Below are 21,559 nucleotides of genomic sequence, written 5' to 3'. Positions count from 1 at the left end.
TTTGTCAAAGCATTCCCATAAAAGAGTAATGCAGCGTGAAATTGAATATATAATGACATGAGCTGTGTATACATAAGCTTCTAACCTAATTCATATCAGAAGAAGACCCATGAAGTTATAATTGGTGTGGGATGGCTCTGAATCAAAACTTCTGATCAGGCATTATTACCATTATCAAGACTCATTCTTGAAGATGATTGATCAATATGTCTTCTTTTGGAGTTGTACATTGATTCATCTTCACTTGCACTTCTATTTGACATCCTTTCCATTTGCCGTCTTTTGGATCGACTTTTTACTTCCTCTTCCTTCTCATCAACAAATGAAATAAAGGTTTGAAGACGTGCAGACCTCGAGCTGCCGGAAGAAATCACTTCCTCAGTGTAGTGCTTGCTGAACTGGCGCAGCATATTGATGAAATATATAATCAGAGCAAGAAAACAAGCTGAACCACAAAGAACAAAGAGGCCCCAGAAGCTTTTAAGTTGAAGCCTGTCAACTTGTAGCTTTGAGCCTTGTGAGGCACATGCACTGCTTTTAAGCCATTTATCATGGATCCTTTGTAAATCCCCATTATCTGACAGCTTCAAAATAGCAGTAGACATGTCCACTGATAAAGGTGAGTCCCTTGCAAAAGCCTGATTTGAAATGAACATGATAACTATGAGGATTCAGAACATGATATTTGGGCAACCAGTTGTGCTCACATAACACTTTCGCAATATTAAGGTTGTTTTATCAAAATGTCTTGAAGGGTCTGATTTGGTAATATAACATGTCAGATTATCTGATAAAAGAGTATTACCATGGTCATAGATATAATAGATAAAAGAGAAACTTACAAATCCCCAACCGGTTTTGGTGAAGTCTTGACCTACAATACTGAAATCACATCTGCTTGAGAGGAATAGCTCAATGTATGCACGCTCATCAATCACTGCAGCAACACCACCTCTATGGGGACCATCTTTCAAGGCTTTAGCATAATCGTCTGGCATGATAAGAGGAACGAGTCTGGACTCGTCAACGTTGAGTTCGTCAGTTAGATAACCCCTGGCAAATGAACCTTGCTGGTAGCCAATGGGATCATTGCTTGCAAGCAAAGTATCAAGTCCTTTGATGGAGGAAGAAAGCTGTTGCACTGTAAGGATTGAGGTCAAACTTGCAGTGTAGCTTGAGTTGATTATAAGAACGACAAACAGCCATATAATTAGTACCAAGCGACCCAGGGTGCTGACTGTATTTTCTCCTGCATAAGATCCCAACAAAAAAGAAAAGAAAAAGAAAGTAAATAAGCATTACTGAAGCAGCTATTAACCCATGGTTGCTGGAAAAGCTACTAAACTAGTGCGAATTTACTTACTATGGGCAAAGAACCAAGTTGAAAAGCTAAACCTGCAGAAGGAAAACACAAATTTTAAGTGATTGTCGGATTTATATCAAGAAGATTGCCATTCCTAGTACGGTGAACTCCACAAATAGACATTATGAGAAAGTAACACCAATTGACAGACACTATCTCAATGTCTTGAACAAAGTAGAGAATTATAAAGTTGCCAACATAGAATGAGATAACATGAGATACTTCTTAGTTACTCACCACAGAATAGTGACAATTTGTTTTTTAGGAGGCCCCCGAAAATCATCGTTCAACCTATGCTCTAAAATCCAAACAACTGTTCCAACAATGAGAAAGAAGGCAGCCGTGACGCCCCACATCATTGGATTGAATGGCCTCAGAAAAGCCCAAGGATTAGAATTCAACGTTGTCCTAACAGGTGCAACAACTACTAGCCCAGATTCAATAAATGGCTGTGTAAAATCTGCCATCCTTGTTCGGTTGGTGATGATTGCAATGTCACCTATTGCTCCATCAAATTCCTACAGGTAACAAGCAAATGGAAAATCAGAAAAAATATTTACCTTCTGAAGTTTTAAGAAATGCTCTGTATATGATACTCACACCCGTTTGGATTTTGTGCACAAGTTCAGTGACTCTTGGGTTCTTAACGCCATCACCAAAAGGAATCAACTTGTATGGAACAGCATAGGGCAACATGTTCAATGCAGCAGTAAAAACATCAATGCAGTACCCAGTGAACATGTCATTGCCTTCTGTGTATGAAACAAATTCACGAAAACTAACACGTTTTGGGACTCCAATCCTCAAGTGCCTTCCATTGTTTGGAAATACCCAGCCACGAGGCTTCTGTGTTGTTTGTCCTGGCCAAATCACGCTGTACAGGCTTTGACTTGAACTAGAATGATTTGGTGGCTTTGTGTATTCTGGAGGCACAACTGATAAACCTGAATAATTGGACCAGTAACCAATCTTCCTAATCCCTGTGCCAATCACATTTATGATTTCAAATGCAGGATGAATGAGGTTCCTATCCGGAGTGAAGTTAAAAGGGCCAGTTATGCCAGTCATATTAACCTGTAAAATGTTACGCAGTAACAGATTCCCTCCATTAAAGATACTCATGGCATCAAGATTCAGATCCCCTCTGCGCAGCTGAGTCAACCTTGAATCATTTGAAAATGAAATGTTTCCTCCTTGATCAAAAAAGGCATTAATTGCATGAGCAAGCAACCACACAGTGTCGTAGGCATAAAGACCACAAGCGTTCAACCCAATTTTGCCTTTCTGTCCACTAGTCAAGTTGCTCCACCTAGAAACAAATTTTCTTTTCAGTTCTGTCTCTGGTGTGTACATGCGAAATGTTAGAACTCCTTGCATATCATCCATCATACTTGACGGGAGAGGAGAGTTGGTATCTATTTGAGTAGTTAGCCAGTGAGTAGCTATCCAGACATAGCCAGTTCCCATCATGCCAAGATACTTGGCCACAGTAAACACCTGAGGACCCCAACCAGCATAAGCGTGAAGAACAATAATCCGAGACTCTGTCAAAGCCACTTTAACCAGTAAATCAGTGATGCTACTCCGGTTAGGATCAATGACCAAAGGTGCCTTGTATGAGATCTTACAACGTCTCTCAGCAAGCATATCCCCTAATGCAGCAATCCCATTTCTCCCATAGTCATCATCAACATAGAGTGCAATTACCTCTCTCCATCCGTAGTGGTCAATAATTGCGGCTACTGCAGCCATTTGATGCAGATCATTCTGGGTAGTTCTAACAAAGAATGGGAACTGAAGTGAAGACATGGTGGGGTCCGTTACTGAAAATGATAATAGAGGAACTTGGAGCTCATTTGCAATATGAGATATTGTATGAGCCGTGACAGCATTCTGAGGTCCAATTATGGCCACTGTGTCTTTCTCCATGAACCGTAAAGCTGCAGCCATTCATAGAATAAAGAACCACAATTTATTGATTTATCAGTGTTCCTATATAATGCATTTAAGAGAGATCTTACCAACTGTGAACAAAGTCGCAAGACGTACCTTCAACGATGCCCAGAAATCCACTGTAATTTGAGTCTTGCATTTGAACTCTCATCTTAGTTCCACCAAGAACAGCTGGATCAGAATTCACATCTTCAATGGCAGCTTCTATTGCCACTTTGGCCACTTTGCCAACAATGGAATCGAAAGAGAAAACAGCCCCAACATTTACAATATCTGGTCTTGTAGAGACATTCGTGCTACCCCCATTTGAGGCAACCCCATTATAGAAAACCATCAACACCAAGAGCCAAACTATATTCATCGTAAATCCCCAATTTTTAACTTGCTTTGCAAAGGAAGCAAACCAGCCACCCAGAAAGCCGTAGAATCAACTGGACTTCAAACTCATACACTGGCATAGTTAAGAAACACCGAAAAATAAGCAAGCAACTAAGAATTTCATCCAGTAACATGAAGAGAACAACTAGGTGGTGAAAGAGTATGTACACGTAAGCTCAACATCATAAACTCCACAAGAAGTAGATAAATAATTATAAATTCCCACTAATAACTAGATCTAATCATGAAACATAAGCAGATAAATGATAAGTTGAGCCCATAAACTAGAGTTTTCTGCTAAATTACCAACTAATCAGACCCATGAAGAGACAACAGACACAAAATGAAAGTAAAAAGCAGCTTGTGAGGAAAGATTTTTACTTTGAGGAAAAAGGGTGGGCTCACACCAATATTCATATTCTAGCAACACTTAACAGTAAAAGAGAATTCCACCAACTTCATCAAAAAAGACAATTCCACCAAGGGTAAAAAAACAGTGAAAAAAGGAAAAGAAACCTTTAGAAGTTTGATTCCAGATGAAAAGACAACTAACAGTGCAGCCATTGCCTTAATCCAAAGAACTGAACCAGAACTTGGACCCAGAAATTTCTACTTTCTCTTACTAGATTAAAACAGTATAACACAGCATTTGTGACTTAAACCCAAAGAACCCTTTTGGGAAAAAACTCATTTCCCCCCAAAGGACAAGTATAATCAGGAAATTGGCCAACTGGGTTTTCTAGCAAAGAAGATGAAAGGAATTTAAAAAGCAAAAAATTATAAACTTTAGAGCTTTATGCATAAAAAAGGTCAGGGTTATACGCTAAGCAGTATTGGTCAAGCATGTACACCTGAGAAAGTTTCTGAAATTGCTCGTGTATAATGAAGATAATAGTATTATTGTCAATGCAGAAAATGTGGGTTGGAAATTAATACCAGGTAGAAAGAAAGAGACACTGTTGATTGTGATGAGAGTACGTTCCATGACATGGTGATGACAACAGCCGAATCTTCAGTGGCAAAATGGTTTTTGTGGCTGTCCTCTTTTTTCCACCGTCATAAGTTGAGAGGTGTAAAATTCTCATAAAAAATGATTGTTGCAGGACTATTCTTTTCGTAGATATTTTGTACCATTAACTGATAACAACGTACACAAGTGCATATGTGATATATAATTCGTTTTCTCTTGACTTTTTCTTGAGATAATTTTGTTTTCTCTTAACTTAAAAGAGTGATTAATCATTTCATATTAATTACCATCATCAGCATGATCTGATGCAACTTATTATCCCTTTTTCTTTTCCAAATGAAACAAAATCTAAAATGAGATCACTTACCAGTAACATTATTTAAGTTATGCTCATAGTTGGTGGATTTTAGTAACATCGGACATTCTCCAATAAGTATTTAAGTTAATGATTTGTTACAGAAATCTAATCTCGGCCGTTGAATGATGTTTAAGAAACTACTAACGCATTTAATGAATGTAATTCAATGACCAAGATTAGAAGTATATAACTAATTCTTAACATAAAATACTTATTAAAGAATTCTTAACATGTATGAATTATCATCTACTCAAAATTTTAAATCAAGTGGAAAATTGGTGTGACTAGACCAAATAGTCATACGAGGGAATGACTGGAAGAAATCAGTGGACCAGCCGACCTTTAATTTATCAGCAAAAGAATATCACAATAAACCCAAGCATGGTGGACCCAATAAGCCAAAATGCACATATTGCCTTGTGAAGAATTTTCAGATGCGCTAATGGATGGACCAGGACCATTGAGTGCACCACCAATAATGGTCCATGCCTCAGTTGGGTTTCAATCAATCATAATTCAGAATGGTGTTTGCTTGTTTAATTTATTGGCTTTACCTGGAATGGAATCCATAGGTAGGGTAGCACGTGGTACCATAGGATCATGTGGTCCATATATTAAGCATTAAGAATTGGCTGTTTTCACAAAAAGGATTTTGATCAATGCATCTAGTATCTAATATTCTTTTCTAAAAAGTTCCCAATTTTTTTGTAGAAAAATTGAAAAGAAAATAATCGAAATATAAAAAGTTATGAAGAAAGTTGTGTATGAAAAGATGTAAGAAAAAAACCCGTTGGAAACATTTTGGGATCATGGACAAGCCGAACTCTGAGCGGGAATTTATCTCACTCTTCGAGTGTAGGTACACCTCGTGGTATTTACAAAATATAAAACAAGATGTAAGAAAAAAAAGTGTAAAGTAAAATGTCTGGTCCAGTCTACATATATTTTATTGGGCTACAAGCCAGGCTCAAACCTCATTCTAGCCCATATTTAGCGTGCGTGCCAATTTGTTGGGCTTTTTTGGCAGGCTTTGACCCCAATTCACGGGGTTCAATTGCCCTTAATTTTTTTATTTTTTATTTTTATACAAGTGATATTAGAGAATGGGGAATTGAACCTAAAGACTTATTGTATATAGATAAATACTCTTAATTATTTGAGCTACAAATCACTTACTTATTTTTCACTGTTTTTCATTATCTCAAAGTTTAGACGCTTTCATCCAAACCATTGATGCTGCTATCTTCATGCACTATTTTACTTGAGGCCTTCTCAGTCCTCATTCTCTTGGGTCTGCTTTTCACTTCTCGCTCCCTTTTATTTACAAACGAAACGAAAGATTGAAGACGTCTAGATTGTGAGCTCTCACAGTCAGAATCAGGATGCTTGTAGTATTGGTGCACCATGCGAATAACATGAAGAACAAGAGCAAGAAAGCAAGCTATGCCACTCAGCAGAAAAAGGCCCCAAAAGCTCTTTATCTGAAGGCGATCTACAGCTTGCTTTGCTCCTTCTGCACTGCAAGCACTTTTCATCAGCCACTTGTCATGAATCTTTTGAAGATCACCCTTCTCTGATAGTTTAAGTACTGCAGTTGACATGTCAATTGCTAGTGGAGAGTCCCTTGGAAAGGCCTAAAATGAAAAACCAACTATTATTATAAGCATACGATCGAGCAATAGACAGTTTGTCATGTTATGTTGTCTTAGATTGAGATTGAGAGTATGACAACATAAGGTATCAAACTATATATATGTCGCAAAAAAAAAAAAAAAAAAGCAAAAACCAAATGTTACAATGAGATTGAAGGATATGATACTTACAAAACCCCATCCCATTTTGGTGAATTCTTGACCTACAATGCTATATCCGCATCGAGAAGAGAGGAAGAGTTCCATGTATGCACGCTCATCGATCACTGCAGCAACACCACCTGCGCTGGGGCCATCTTGCAAGGCTTTCTCATATTCTTCTGGTGAGTTGAGAGGTACAAGTCTGGACCTGTGTATGTTTAGCTCATCGGTTAAGTAGTTTTCGGCAAATGAACCCTTCAGGAAACCAATGGGATCACCGCCTGTTGCTAGACTTTCAATCCCTTTAACAGGTGAAGAAAGCTGCTCCACTGTGAGGATTGAGGTCAGGCTTGCAATGTAGCTTGAGTTGAGTATTAGAACTACAAATAGCCATATGATTAGCACGAAGCGACCGAGCGTGCTGCCTGTTTTTTCTTCTGCATATGTTACCAATAAGGAATAAGATCAAACAGTTATGTAAAGTAACATTCAACATAATATAAGCTTCTTGGTTCATTTCACTTACTCTGGGAAAAGAACAGAGTTGAAAAGCTGAACCTGCGAGAAGAAAGCAATAATTATATACCAATTAGAGAGTTTAGATCAAGAGATGATTAAATACAAACCAATAAAATCTTGGTGGAGTGTATTGAAATTTTGCATTTGAAGATGTGGATTGAAGCACTTACCAAATAATTGTGACAAATTGCTTTCTTGGAGGGCCCCGAAAATCCTCGTTTGTCCTACGCTCCAAAATCCAAACTACTGCTCCCACAACTAGGAAGAAAATGCCTGTGACACCCCACATCATTGGAGTGAAAGGTCTTAGAAAAGCCCAAGCACTAGAGTTCAACTTCCTTATTGGAGCAACCACAACTAAACCAGACTCAATATATGGCTGCGTGAAATCCACCATCTTTGTTCTGCCAGTGGTGATGGTAATATCTCCAACCACACCATCAAACTCCTGTATAAAGATGGAAATCCAAAGAATTAATAATTATAGTAATGTCAAGAAAAGTCTAAATAGTTTCCGTTTTGTAGTTTATACTTTATACTTACACCAATTTGGATCATGTGCAGAAGTTCATGGTTTTCTGGGTTGTTTTTACCATCCCCAAAAGGGACAAATTTATATGGGACACCATATGGTAACTCATTCAATGCAGCTTGGAAGACCTCAATGCAATAGCCAGTGAATTCTGTGCCTTTTATGCCCACAAACTCACGACAGCTAACTCGATTTGGGACACCAATCCTGAGCTTTCTTCCGTTGTCAGGGAAAACCCACCCACGAGGCTTCTGAGTTGTTTGTCCAGGCCAGATGACGCTGTATAGTCGTTGAGTACCGGTGCTGGAGCCATTAGACTGCAGCTTCCTTTGAGGCTTTTCTGGTGGATCAAGTGAGAAACCAGAAGAGTTGGACCAATAACCAATTGTCCTAGTCCCTGTGCCAATCACATTGATGACTTCAAATGCAGGATTAATCAAGTTCCCATCTGGATTAAACTTAATTGGCCCAGTTAAACCAGTTGTGTTAACCTCTAAAATGCTTTGGAGTAGCTGGCTGCCACCATTGAACATGTTCAAAGCATCAAGATTCAACTTCCCTCCGCCTAACTCGTTTAAGTTCGAGTCATTTGAAAATGAAATATTTCCCCCACGAGCAAAAAATGAATCAAGGGCAACAGCAAGATGCCTTACAGAATCATAGGCATATAGACCATATGTATTTAGCCCGAAAGAAGAGCCATTCACTCTTCTTGCACTAGTTAAGTTGCTCCACCGCGATTTAAATTTCTTTTTGAGCTCCGATTCTGGTGTGTGCATTTTTAATGTAAGAACCCCTTGAATGTCATCTGTTGATACAAAAGGCAGGGAAGGATCTGTATCTATTATGGTAGAGAACCAATCAGTAGTGTTGATGCTCAAAATGGTTGGGCCAAGATTGAGTCCAACTTAGTGATGAGGTGTGATGGATGATGAGTGAAGGTTTGGACCTTCTGCGTGTATGTGAGGACTTAGCCAGTTTATGAATATACAAAAGACAAGATATATGTGGTTCACCCTTAATGAATGGGCTACGTCCACAGAGAAGATGTTCTCATTATGATATTGTTTACATTTGTACAAGGGGATTAGACCCAAAGATAAATGGAAGAAGGCCTAGGGTCTAAGGTACAAAGTTTGGAGTCTGGAGCCCAGGGGTCAAGTCCCCGGGTCTGGAGACCCAGGACTCGAAGGCCAGACTAACAGGAGAGTCCTGAAGAGGGAGCCCAGCTCAGTTTCCAATCCCCTCTTAAGTGGAGAGTGGTATGCTTTTATAGGTGAGAGGGAGTCTTCACTTCTTGTAGATTTCCGATGTGGGACTCCTCTTGCTTTGCTTAGAGTTTCTTCTAGTTGCTTGGTCAGTTATGGTGTCAACAAGTAGCAATCCAGACATATCCACTAGCCATCATCATGAGGTTTCGTGCTTCAGTAAGCACTTGTAGACCCCAACTGGTATAAATGTGCAGGATCAGAATCCTGGACTCCATTGAAGAAACACTAATCAGTGCGTTGGTGATTTCATCTTTTGTTGCTTTGGGGTTCAGAGGCACTTTGTATGAAATTTTACACCGTTTTCCAGCTAGCTTGTCCCCTAAGGCAGCAATGGCATTTCTGCCAAAATCATCATTCACATATATTGCTATGACATCTCTCCACTCATAGTAGAAAACAAGGTCTGCTACTGCAGTCATCTGAAAGAGGTCACTTCTTGTTGTCCTAACCAAGAATGGGAACTGAGTTGGAGACAGAGTAGGGTCTGTTGCTGCAAATGATAAGAGTGGGACTTTTAGTTCATCTGCAATATGTGATATTACATGAGCAGTAGCTGAGAATTGGGGGCCAATTATGGCCACTGTGTCATTCTCCAAGAACTGCAAAGCTGTCAAGCAACAAGAAATATCCATCATTCTTACTAAGACTTGTGTAAAGGAACTGATAAAACTTTTGAGTGAAAACATGGGAAATTTAATTAGTGTGTACCCTCAATGATGCCCAGAAAATCACTAGATTTGGTATTCTGCATTTTAAGTGTCAGCTTTGTTCCATTGAGAATTTCTGGATCAGAATTGAGATCTTCGACTGCAAGGGCTATTGCAACTTTTGCAATTTTGCCAATGACAGAATCGAAAGTGAAAATCGCGCCTATGTTGACAACGTCAGGTCTTGCAGTAGTAACATTAGCACCAAGTCCATTTGAAGAAGCACCATTATAGAAAACCATAAATAGCATAAGCAACAAGGCTTTGTTCATGATGGTGGTCTGCACACTGCAAAAGGACCCAAATATCTAAAGGGAAAGAAAAGTTGGTAATTAACAACAAAAATAAGAGAACATGCTCCAAAAACACATGCATGAAGTTGACCAAATATCCAACAAAGCAATATGAATAAGATGAATGTGAAGGACATAAAGAAAAAGGAACGAAGCTTACATTATTTGCTCTCAACTCAAGACAAATAAGTATGCAAAAGCAAGAACAAGCAAACGGATTATATAAGCACCGAAGCTACCCTGCCAACTGAGAGCTACCCCATTAGTCTGCGGCGTCTAGGTGTGAATTGGACTGCACACTGTTTGGAAATTGCTAAGTGAGACAAAAGTTGTAACGAAAGGTCAGAAACCAAATAAACGACATCATTATGGGATCACAAATGTGGCTGATATTGTGCTCAAATTATAACATAAACAAAATTTTGACTTTTTTATTTGCATTTTATTGGACTTTTTTTTAACGTTTTTTGTCCCCTTAAAATGAAGTAATTGTGTTTTGAAATTTTTTCTTAAATGACAATGATTTTGGGTTATTTGAAATTTATACATAAAGACCTTGAAAATTTCTTAAATGACAACGATTTTCGGATGTTTGTTGTATAATGTGGGATGATGAGTTTGAATGGTTGGGGTAGAGAGAGATATGTAGGAGTTATAATTGTGTTTCCCCTCCACAACCATGTTGTAAAAGTGAGTAAAACTCCCATTTCTAGGAAACCAAGATGGCCTCTGATTAAGCTTCAGTTCAGTCTCATATGTAACTTACGGCGAGAAATCAGTTTTACAAGCACCTAAAATGACCCGAGATTTTTGTTTCAAATTCAATCGATGCTTGTTCAAGCCTTTTATTTTCTTCCAAACTTGGACATCCAAGAGTCACTATGCAGTATGCTCTGCGGATAGAGAGAAACACTCCATAAAATCACTTAAAATCACTTAAAGTGATTATATAGAGAAGTGATTATTAACCTATGAAGAATCACTCCCAAAGGAGCCCTATATGTTCTTCATCAAGTGATTCAAGTTTATGAAATAAGACTAGTTCAAAACTTTGCCGGCTTTAGTTTCTGCTATTGTCATCAAGATTGCAAAAGTTGCAAGCAATATGGGGCATGAGATGAATATAATTGAATATCTTGGAAGCGGATCTGATTTCAGGTCAAACTCATTTCATTAGAATGCAAATTGCAATGCACCTACCTGAGCTAACAATTGTTATACAATTTATATAAAATCGATGGGGGATCAAAATTATCAAGTTTTTGGAGAAGAATATGCCATTTTGTCCACATATCGCGTAGTGGATTAAGGCACATCCATATGGGATGAGCAAATGAGCAAACCGATAGGCACATCCATTCACGGTCACTCTCCACTAGATGAGGAAAATTATGCGTGCTTGACTACATTTTAAGCACAAAAGTTGCTTTGTGAATTTTTTAAAGGAAGAACTTTGTAAACAATAGAAGATTAGGGGAATGTTTTATTCAAAAGAGAAAAAAAAGGATAGAATAATAACTCTGAATTAAAATATAAAGAGGGACATAACGCAATCCATGAGAAATTCTCTCTTTATAATCACCATCGATAGTATATAACTATGTGTCTCTCTCGTCAAATAGTGTAAATGAGACAAAATATAGAATTATATACAAGTATACAACCGTTAATAGGAAAGAATTACTCGATATAGGAAGAGAGGGATGATATGCTAAAGTGGACTAACCACGAAACTAATTGAAGGACAGTAGTTGACTTTGGAATTGGAAGGGACATTGCTAAATGATCATGGATGCAGAAAATTATCAAGCGACAACAACCAAGTTCCATGGGGTGAGTGAGAGGGGTTTCTGTCATTTCAAGAAACCCACGTATTTCTGCATACTTCAAATCAATCCTCCTTATCTCACAAATTATAACCCGTGCACGTGTTATAATTTGTATGAACTCGTAACACTATGTCATATGCATTATTATATTAACATTCCACAATGCAATTATAAGGGCATGACATGTTAATAACGTGGCCTAACAAGCCTACGCAACTTGCAAGCAGCCCACCACAGGTCAACACAGTGATCCAACACCATGATCTGCACCTGTTGCGTAAATCTCAATTATGCTAGTGCTTGTTGACCGTTTTCTCTCTATGTGTGTGTATATATATATATATGTTGAACAACTACTAAAATACATGGTTGTGTAAAAGTAATACCCATCATTTTTGTTCGGCATTGAAGCCTTATTATATGGAAGATAAGTATGTAGCAAGTATACTAATTTGATTTAATTCACATTCAATTCAATTATGCTCCAATTTGCAGTCATCAAAGATGTTCAAAGCATGCAGAGATGCATATAGTAGGCATTTGATATTATACACATACATGAGCTTGATACAAAGTTGCATTCCTAATTAAATACACTGATTAAACACTTCGGTCCTCCAAAAGTATTTTGATCAATACATATAGTACCTAATACTCTTTTCTAAAAAGTTCCCAATTTTATTGTAGAAAAATTGAAAAGAAAATAATCGAAATATAAAAAGTTATGAAGAAAGTTGTGTATAAAAAGATGTAAGCAAAAAAAGTGTAGAGTAAAATGTCTGGTCTAGTCTACAGATATTTTATTGGGCTACAAGCCAGTCCCAAACCTAACTCTAGCCCATATTTAGCGTACGGGCCAATCTGTTGGGCTTTTTTGCAGGCTCCGACCCCAATTCACAGGGGACCAACTGCCCGTAATTTTTATTTTTTTTATTTTTATACAAGTGATATTAGAGAATGGAAAATCGAACCTAAAGACCTATTATACATGGATAAATGCCCTTAATCATTTGAGCTACAAACTACTTACTTATTTTTCACTTTTATCATTATCTCAAAGTTTAGACGCTTTCATCCAAACCATTGATGCTACTATCTTCATGCACTATTTTACTTGAGGCCTTCTCAGTCCTCATTCTCTTGGGTCTGCTTTTCACTTCTCGCTCCCTTTTATTTACAAACGAAACGAAAGATTGAAGACGTCTAGATTGTGAGCTCTCACAGTCAGAATCAGGATGCTTGTAGTATTGGTGCACCATGCGAATAACATGAAGAACAAGAGCAAGAAAGCAAGCTATGCCACTCAGCAGAAAAAGGCCCCAAAAGCTCTTTATCTGAAGGCGATCTACAGCTTGCTTTGCTCCTTCTGCACTGCAAGCACTTTTCATCAGCCACTTGTCATGAATCTTTTGAAGATCACCTTTCTCTGATAGTTTAAGTACTGCAGTTGACATGTCAATTGCTAGTGGAGAGTCCCTTGGAAAGGCCTAAAATGAAAAACCAAATATTATTATAAGCATACGATCGAGCACTTTGCAAAAACCAAATGTCATGAACTTTTGTACAATGAGATTGAAGGATATGATACTTACAAAACCCCATCCCATTTTGGTGAATTCTTGACCTACAATGCTATATCCGCATCGAGAAGAGAGGAAGAGTTCCATGTATGCACGCTCATCGATCACTGCAGCAACACCACCTGCGCTGGGGCCATCTTGCAAGGCTTTCTCATATTCTTCTGGTGAGTTGAGAGGTACAAGTCTGGACCTGTGTATGTTTAGCTCATCGGTTAAGTAGTTTTCGGCAAATGAACCCTTCAGGAAACCAATGGGATCACAGCCGGCTTTGCAAGGATATGTTCTGCTCATGAGTTTAACACCTTAATCCACTGGGGGAAACGAACGGTAACTTTAGGTTAGATTTGTCTTATGACATATTTGGTGAGGAACCACATGGTTTTGTCTCCAAACTAAACTTGACAGATTTCATGCTGCTTCACAATTTATACCATGGCCTACCATCAATAGACAGATATATGCTTCTAGCCCATACTCTCTACAACTGAAGCGGGTTTTTTGAATTGGTGAATACTCACTATGGGTTGGAGTGCGAGGCATATTCCAAGATTTTTCAGGGTAGAAAAAAAGGATTACAGAATCAAGATCGACGACTTGACGTACGGTGGCTCGATTCTAATCACTGAGAAGACCAGAGAGCGTTTCTTCCACGTTTCTCTCGAACTGGCGTGCGTGAGATGGCTGATAGAACAACTAAAAGAGCTTTTGGAAAACGCAGAGCAGGGTTTCTTTCGAAGGTTTAGGGGAGACTCGTATCAACTTTGGGTGAAGAAGTCCAGCAACAACATTGGGAGTTTCTTAGTCTTGACAAAGAATGTACATGGTGTGTTGAAATCTGTGATGGTTCCACAAGGAAGAGCTGATGAGGGGTGGATGTTGCTCCAGAAAAATCTGCTGGCAATCTTGAACGGTGAAAACGAAGGGCCTGGTAGAGATTACTCATGCAGACCTGAACGCGCAGGGTTCAGCGCAAATATTTGGCCTCACGACAAGACTTACAAGGAGGCGGTTCAATCCTCGGGAATCAAGGAAAATGAGCGGTCGACAGATGTGGTCGAATCAAATTGGAGTATGGTGGTGGTCTGTGAAAGGCAAATAGTGCATCAATCTTGGAACGACGTTCGAAAGGCTTTGAACTGCAAGCTCGAAAGAGAGTGCGAGTTATTTCCTTTCAAATGTAACAGAGCTTTCTTGGTCTGCAACAGCAAAATGGAGGCAATGAGTTTGGACAGATTAGGCACTTTGAAGATTGAGGAGCAACCAGACGTACTCTTGCTCGGTTGGGAAAGAGCATTGAAAAACAATGCAAACAAGATTGTTAGTTACGGCGGTTGGATTGTAGTCACGGGTCTTCCTTTGCACTGGTGGTCTAAGAAACATTTTGAACGCGTTGGAGATGCTTGTGGGGACTGATCGAAATTGCAGAGAGGACAAAAAAAGTTCAGTTTTCTCTTTGAAGCCAAAATCAAAGTAAGATCAAACTCAGTTGGTTTTCTACCGGAGCTGGTTGTTTTGTCAGAAGGAAATGAAACTTATCAGGTGCAGTTAAGACCGTTATCACCTGCGATAAGGCCTACTCAATCAGGAAAGAACTCGTTGGTGAACCACCAAGAATTCTTCAAAGCGAATTCAAATGGTCGGATTGACCAGTTTCAGCCGCCAAAAATGGGAAGTTTCATGGCTTCTGCTTCTTTGAGTGGTGGTCGGAATGTTTTGCCGACGAGTAATTTGTGGGAGAAGGTAAACAGAAGCAGCGGTTCAGATCCTGGACCACAAACACGTGGTGAAGGTGGGCAAAGAAGCAGAAGGAATGTGGAAGGTAATTATGATGTCTGTAACGTGCAAGTCAGCAAAGGTGGGCCAAGGAGCAGAAGGAATGTGGGTGGAAATTTAGTGGTCTGTAGCGAGCTTGCCAACAAGGGAGAACAGGCTGGAGGAAATGGCTTTTCCTCTTCTCAAGAATTAAAGAACGCAAGTGGTTCTTTATTTAATTATAAAGAGAAAGGGAAAAGTAATATCCCCTTTAAGAGACAGAAGGATTATTTTATTGGAGGCTGGCACGGCAATAATTCACTACCTTCTGAGGACTTTGGAAGGGGTTCTCCTTTTGATGGGGCCTCGAAGGGTTTTATTTCTACTAGGGACAACAGACTATTATCCTCGGAAACTATTTTTCCTTCAGACAGCAACAGGAAGGCCAAGTCACGCTCTCAACCTCAAAAGGCCGATGCTGAGTCTGAATTTTCTCATTCAAATTTTTATTCAAAATTTGGAAAACCTGAAGGAATGGGACATGTTCTTCAAAGAAAGGAAGGAGCCGTTAAAGCAGGGGATGCCCAGAATTCGAAGGAGGCTGCAGAAGGGGAACCTTACGACTCTTTCGAGGGGGTATCTATTTCTTCAGAGGAGTTGCTGGAGGGAGATCTTAATTCTGAGGCAGAGGAAGGGGTCGATGTCATCGAATGCGATGACGGTTCTATTGCTGCTCTTCTTGAAGATCGGGGCACGACAAACGTTACAACTGAGTCTGCTGGAGCAACCATTAATTACCATCCAGTCCTAAACCCTGCTGGAGAAACCGACTTGGGGGAAAGGACCAAAGGTGGAGCGGGGGTAAGTATTTTCAAGTCCAAGGATTACTGCACGGCTCCTTCTGTCCATATCACAAATGAGATGAGGATTGCAGAGGAAGGGGACGGGGTCACCGTTAGTGACGCTAATTCTGAGCAGAGTCTGGTTCTAAAGCATTATAGAACGAAAAAGAAAAAGAAAAAGGGCACGGGCAAAGGTAGCAGGCAAGTTAAAGGCAAACATGCTAGAGTCTTATCTTTATTGAATTTGTCTCTTGTTCCTATTAGGAAGAACTTAGTCTTACAAGGTAAAGCAAGTTCGAGCTGTGATAATGGCAAAAAGGGGGATGGGCATTCTCATGCTACAGGTTTGGCAGTGGACAACTTGGAGCAAACAGTAGTACAAAGGGCTGATCAGTTTAATCAATGAAGATTATCTCTTGGAATATAAGAGGTCTGGGAAGCAAAAGAAAGAGGCTGGTCTTGAAGGAGCAGTTGACTCGTCTTAGGCCGGACATTGTAATATTACAAGAAACTAAGAAACAAGAAATTGACAGGAGACTAGTGGCCAGCGTGTGGTGCTCTAGATTCAGGGATTGGGTGTTTGTTCCTTCGACTGGCAGGTCTGGGGGTATTGTGATTATCTGGAATACGCAGTTCGTCTCGGTAATCGATTCTGAAATCGCAGAATTTTCGGTGTCCATTAAAATTAGAGGTACCTCGGGGGCAGATTGGTGGCTTTCTGGTATTTACGGTCCTTGCCGCCAAAGGGACAGAGGTCATTTTTGGGTAGAGCTTGCTGCTCTCTATGGGTTGTGTGGTGAAAACTGGTGCATTGGAGGGGACTTTAATGTAGTCAGGTTTGTTTCTGATAAGTCTAATGGGGGCGGGGTGACTAGCAGCATGAGGACCTTCAATAACTTCATTAATGACACAAACCTGCGGGATCCCCGTCTCCTTAATGCTTCGTTTACCTGGTCTAACGGTAGAGAAAACGTGGTGTGTAGAAGACTTGATCGCTTTCTATTCACCGGAGGTTGGGAAGACTGTTTTCCAAATTTTAGACAGAAGGCGTTGGTCCGGGTTACTTCTGATCATTGTCCTATTGAGTTGGATACCTCAAAGCTGAAATGGGGTCCGGGCCCTTTCCGATTCGAAAACATGTGGCTGGAACATCCGGACTTTAACAGGAACTTTAAGGATTGGTGGGCGGAAGAGCATCTGATTGGGTGGCCGGGTTTTAATTTCATGAGGAGGTTGAAAGCCGTAAAGGGGAAACTGAGAGTCTGGAGCAAAGAGGTGTTCGGCGATGTGGCTGCTACCAAGAAATTGGCAGAAGCTCGTATTGTTGAAATTGATAGGCTTGAAGGCTTGCACGGGCTGGATAGTGACAAAATAAAGGAAAGGGCTGATCTTATTCTCTTGATTGGTGATTTGGTCCTTAAAGAAGAGATAAAATGGAGACAAAGGGGTAAAGTGGAGTGGGCTAGAGATGGGGATGGGAACACAAAGTTTTTCCACCGTGTAGCCAATGGTAGGAGAAAGAGGAATCTCATTGAGAGGCTGGAGGTGGAGGGATTAGGGACGATTGCCAATGAAGACGAGATTGAGGCTGAAGTTATTACTTTCTTCAAAACTCTTTACAGGAGTAATGAAGAGGCTGGTTGGGGCTTGGAGGGTCTTAACTGGAATCGTATTAGTCTTGTTGAGGCTGCAAGGCTTGAGAGACCTTTTGAAGAAGAGGAGGTCAAAAGGGCTGTCTTTGATTGTGGGAGAGATAAATCTCCAGGGCCTGATGGTTTCTCCATGTCTCTCTTCCAATCTTGTTGGGATACTGTGAAATTGGATCTCTTAAAGACTCTGGAGGAGTTCTACCACAACGGCATTATCAACGCGGTCACAAACGAAACGTTTATTTGCCTTATCCCTAAGAAAAAAGAGTCTGTAAAAGTGAGTGATTTTCGGCCTATTAGTCTTGTGACAAGTTTGTATAAGGTGATTTCTAAAGTTTTAGCCTCGAGATTGAGGGAGGTGATGGGGAGCACCATCTCCTCTTCCCAGGGAGCCTTTGTGAGAGATAGGCAAATTTTGGACGCTGCTTTGATTGCTAATGAGTTAGTGGAGGAGAGCAGGAAACGTAAGAAAGTTGGCTTGGCTTTCAAAATCGATTTCGAAAAGGCTTATGATCATGTGGAGTGGCATTTTGTAGATGATGTAATGCTTAGAAAAGGGTTCGGGGAAAGGTGGAGAAGTTGGATTAGAGGTTGTCTTGACTCGGCAAATTTTTCTGTTATGATCAACGGCAGACCTAGAGGTAAGTTTAAGGCCTCTAGAGGATTGAGACAAGGTGACCCTCTTTCTCCCTTTCTTTTCATTCTGGTGATTGATGTTCTTAGCCGCATTCTTGAGAAAGCTCAGGATTTGGATGTGTTTCACGGCCTTGTTGTTGGCCATGACATGGTGGAAGTTTCTCACCTCCAGTTTGCCGACGACATGATGTTTTTTCTCGGGGACAAGCTGGAGTATTGGTATAATCTACTGGAGATACTTGACCTGTTCTGTTTCATCTCAGGTATGAGGATTAATAAGGAGAAATGTTCTTTAGTATGCATCAATCATAATGAGGAGGTTGTTTCTGGGTTGGCTGAGGTTTGGGGCTGCGAGCTGGGAATCTGGCCTACCTTGTACCTGGGTCTCCCCCTTGGTGGGAACCCCAGAGCCCTTAGTTTCTGGAACCCAGTTGTGGAGAGGGTTGATAAAAGGCTGCAAAAATGGAAAAAGGCTTGTTTATCCAAAGGCGGCAGGCTAACTTTGATTCAGGCCGTCTTAAGCAACATCCCCATTTATTACTTGTCGCTTTTCAAAATGCCAAGTCGTATTGTGAAGATTGTTGAGAAGCTGATGAGAGATTTCTTGTGGGAGGGTTTGGACGATGGGAAGTCCTCTCACTTGGTTAAGTGGGAGATTGTTGGAAAACCAAAATGCAAAGGTGGCCTAGGGGTGGGGTCTTTAAACTCAAGAAACAAGGTGTTGTGTGCCAAATGGCTGTGGCGGTTTCCCAAAGAACCTGAGTCACTTTGGCACAAGGTGATTAGTAGCATCTATGGGGAGAGTGCCAATGGTTGGAACGTTAGCATTCCGTTGCGTAGTTCTTGTCGTAGTCCGTGGAATAATATTTCTCGTGGTTACCCAGTGTTTCTTCTTGGCTGTGACCTTGTGGTGGGTAACGGGGACAAGGTGAGATTTTGGGAGGATGATTGGAGCAGGGGGGGTGTCCTCAAAGAGGTTTTTCCCAGACTTTTCAATCTGTCCAGCAAACAGAATGCCAACATTTCTGCATTTGTGAGTCACGGTGTGTTTCCTCACAGTTGGGATCTTGGTTTTAGAAGAAATCTCTCGGTGGGGGAATTTGACGAGGTGACTAGGCTGCTGGTTATCCTTGATGAAGTTAGGATTAACCCCTCTAGGAGGGATTACAGAAGATGGAAGTTAGATCAATCAGGGTTGTTCTCTTGCCACTCTTTCTATTCCTTCATTCAAGATAACGGGTCTGTGGAGAGTTTTCCCCCATACAATCTGATTTGGAAAAGTAAAACTCCTCCAAAGGTTAAGGTCCTCGTTTGGCAAGCTGTTATTGGAAAAGTTAATTCCTGCGATCTCTTGCAGAGACATCGTCCTTTTATGTGCTTATCCCCCCATTGGTGTGTGTTATGTTATTCTGATGGGGAGTGTGTGGATCATTTGTTCATTCATTGTCCTTATTCGATTCAGATATGGTGGTTACTGCTGAAGGAAGTTGGAGCTGTCTGGGTTACTCCTAAAGGTTGTTTTCAGTTATTTTCCTCCAATTTTGTTGCGCTGGGCAAAGGGAGAAAGGCTAAAGTCCTTTGGGGTTGCCTTTTACAGGCTCTTTTCTGGAATTTGTGGTTTGAACGGAATAAAAGGATTTTCGAGGACTATAAGGGGGCGGGGGTGGATGAACTCTGGGATAGAGTGAAGTTTTGGGCTGCTTTATGGGCTTCCGTCACCAATGCTTTTAAGGATTTGAATGCCTCTGTTATTAGTCGCGACTTGTGTGCGGCTGTGAAGTGATGGCCTTCTTGTTTCCCTGTTTCGTGTTATGGTGTTTGTATTTTCTTGGCTGTTTTGTTTCTCCTTTCCAGGCTTGGTTCCTTGTGGGAGCTGAGGCTCCCTGTTTTTGTTTCCCCGTGGATTCCTTATCCACCTGTGTTTTCTCTTTTCTGTGGTTACTGTCTCTATTTTGAATATATAAGTTTCTATTCACAAAAAAAAAAAAAAAAAAAAAAAAGGAAACCAATGGGATCACCGCCTGTTGCTAGACTTTCAATCCCTTTAACAGGTGAAGAGAGCTGCTCCACTGTGAGGATTGAGGTCAGGCTTGCAATGTAGCTTGAGTTGAGTATTAGAACTACAAATAGCCATATGATTAGCACGAAGCGACCGAGCGTGCTGCCTGTTTTTTCTTCTGCATATGTTACCAATAAGGAATAAGATCAAACAGTTATGTAAAGTAACATTCAACATAATATAAGCTTCTTGGTTCATTTCACTTACTCTGGGAAAAGAACAGAGTTGAAAAGCTAAACCTGCGAGAAGAAAGCAATAATTATATACCAATTAGAGAGTTTAGATCAAGAGATGATTAAAAACAAACCAAGCAAATCTTGGTGGAATGTATTGAAATTTTGCATTTGAAGATGTGGATTGAAGCACTTACCAAATAATTGTGACAAATTGCTTTCTTGGATGGCCCCGAAAATCCTCGTTTGTCCTACGCTCCAAAATCCAAACTACTGCTCCCACAACTAGGAAGAAAATGCCTGTGACACCCCACATCATTGGAGTGAAAGGTCTCAGAAAAGCCCAAGCACTAGAGTTCAACTTCCTTATTGGAGCAACCACAACTAAACCAGACTCAATATATGGCTGTGTGAAATCCACCATCTTTGTTCTGCCAGTGGTGATGGTAATATCTCCAACCACACCATCAAACTCCTGTATAAAGATGGAAATCCAAAGAATTAATAATTATAGTAATGTCAAGAAAACTCTAAATAGTTTCTGTTTTGTAGTTTATACTTTATACTTACACCAATTTGGATCATGTGCAGAAGTTCATGGTTTTCTGGGTTGTTTTTACCATCCCCAAAAGGGACAAATTTATATGGGACACCATATGGTAACTCATTCAATGCAGCTTGAAAGACCTCAATGCAATAGCCAGTGAATTCTGTGCCTTTTATGCCCACAAACTCACGATAGCTAACTCGATTTGGGACACCAATCCTGAGCTTTCTTCCGTTGTAAGGGAAAACCCACCCACGAGGCTTCTGAGTTGTTTGTCCAGGCCAGATGACGCTGTATATGTTGATTATGGCTCAACTTGCACCGAAAGAACTTTGTGCTATCATGTGGGAGGATG

At 40.3% G+C, this 21,559-nt stretch overlaps 3 protein-coding genes and 1 long non-coding RNA gene across 8 annotated transcripts; all 4 read right to left on the bottom strand.

Moving 5' to 3' along the window:
• Positions 1-4,788, bottom strand: LOC110748895 (glutamate receptor 3.6). Of its 5 annotated transcripts, none has more exons than XM_021948864.2 (7): positions 4,631-4,788; positions 3,413-3,767; positions 1,964-3,303; positions 1,601-1,881; positions 1,364-1,395; positions 843-1,249; positions 1-638 (listed from the first exon to the last, which is right to left on the bottom strand). In XM_021948864.2, exons 2-7 carry the CDS (start codon positions 3,675-3,677, stop codon positions 156-158), a joined length of 2,808 nt encoding a protein of 935 aa, XP_021804556.1. In that variant the 5' UTR covers positions 3,678-3,767; positions 4,631-4,788; the 3' UTR covers positions 1-155. The 5 variants fall into 5 exon arrangements, with proteins under 5 accessions (XP_021804556.1, XP_021804557.1, XP_088100320.1 ...); XM_021948865.2 differs by having other exon boundaries at positions 4,546-4,694; XM_088244194.1 differs by lacking the exon at positions 4,631-4,788 and adding an exon at positions 4,517-4,612.
• Positions 4,789-6,016: 1,228 nt separating this feature from the next.
• Positions 6,017-10,126, bottom strand: LOC110748879 (glutamate receptor 3.6-like). Its single transcript, XM_088244322.1, has 7 exons — positions 9,846-10,126; positions 9,247-9,744; positions 7,878-8,734; positions 7,505-7,782; positions 7,342-7,373; positions 6,846-7,252; positions 6,017-6,656 (listed from the first exon to the last, which is right to left on the bottom strand). Exons 1-7 carry the CDS (start codon positions 10,114-10,116, stop codon positions 6,231-6,233), a joined length of 2,769 nt encoding a protein of 922 aa, XP_088100448.1. The 5' UTR covers positions 10,117-10,126; the 3' UTR covers positions 6,017-6,230.
• A 2,880-nt stretch (positions 10,127-13,006) lies between these two features.
• LOC148293368 (glutamate receptor 3.3-like) lies at positions 13,007-13,758 on the bottom strand. The gene is made up of 2 exons (XM_088244008.1): positions 13,559-13,758; positions 13,007-13,453 (listed from the first exon to the last, which is right to left on the bottom strand). The coding sequence occupies exons 1-2, from the start codon at positions 13,631-13,633 to the stop codon at positions 13,028-13,030; spliced, it is 501 nt and encodes a 166-aa protein (XP_088100134.1). The 5' UTR covers positions 13,634-13,758; the 3' UTR covers positions 13,007-13,027.
• Positions 13,759-20,460: 6,702 nt separating this feature from the next.
• LOC110748878 (uncharacterized) lies at positions 20,461-21,138 on the bottom strand. The gene is made up of 3 exons (XR_015825631.1): positions 20,855-21,138; positions 20,692-20,723; positions 20,461-20,602 (listed from the first exon to the last, which is right to left on the bottom strand). It is a non-coding gene; the product is annotated as an uncharacterized LOC110748878 (long non-coding RNA).
• Between the last annotated feature and the right edge of the window lie 421 nt (positions 21,139-21,559).

Source organism: Prunus avium, chromosome 7 (genome assembly GCF_965620075.1).
Source record: "Prunus avium chromosome 7, drPruAviu1.hap1.1, whole genome shotgun sequence".
In the NCBI taxonomy this organism is placed as follows: Eukaryota; Viridiplantae; Streptophyta; class Magnoliopsida; order Rosales; family Rosaceae; genus Prunus; species Prunus avium.
The sequence above is the reverse complement of the archived record's forward strand: the minus strand, read 5'-3'. Positions and strand labels throughout refer to the sequence as shown.

Excerpts from the sequence above, each read along its gene's own strand:
- LOC110748895 (XM_021948864.2), bottom strand. The coding sequence starts at position 3,677 with ATGAATATAGTTTGGCTCTTGGTGTTGATGGTTTTCTATAATGGGGTT. Across the intron at positions 1,396-1,600 it reads CAAATTGTCACTATTCTGTG|GTTTAGCTTTTCAACTTGGT; the intron begins GTGAGTAACTAA and ends TTCCTTCTGCAG. Across the intron at positions 639-842 it reads CCAAAACCGGTTGGGGATTT|GCTTTTGCAAGGGACTCACC; the intron begins GTAAGTTTCTCT and ends ATTTCAAATCAG.
- LOC148293368 (XM_088244008.1), bottom strand. The coding sequence starts at position 13,633 with ATGGAACTCTTCCTCTCTTCTCGATGCGGATATAGCATTGTAGGTCAA. Across the intron at positions 13,454-13,558 it reads CCAAAATGGGATGGGGTTTT|GCCTTTCCAAGGGACTCTCC; the intron begins GTAAGTATCATA and ends TTTTCATTTTAG.
- LOC110748879 (XM_088244322.1), bottom strand. The coding sequence starts at position 10,116 with ATGAACAAAGCCTTGTTGCTTATGCTATTTATGGTTTTCTATAATGGT. Across the intron at positions 9,745-9,845 it reads TTTTCTGGGCATCATTGAGG|CTTTGCAGTTCTTGGAGAAT; the intron begins GTACACACTAAT and ends GTTGCTTGACAG. Across the intron at positions 7,783-7,877 it reads TGCACATGATCCAAATTGGT|GAGTTTGATGGTGTGGTTGG; the intron begins GTAAGTATAAAG and ends ATCTTTATACAG.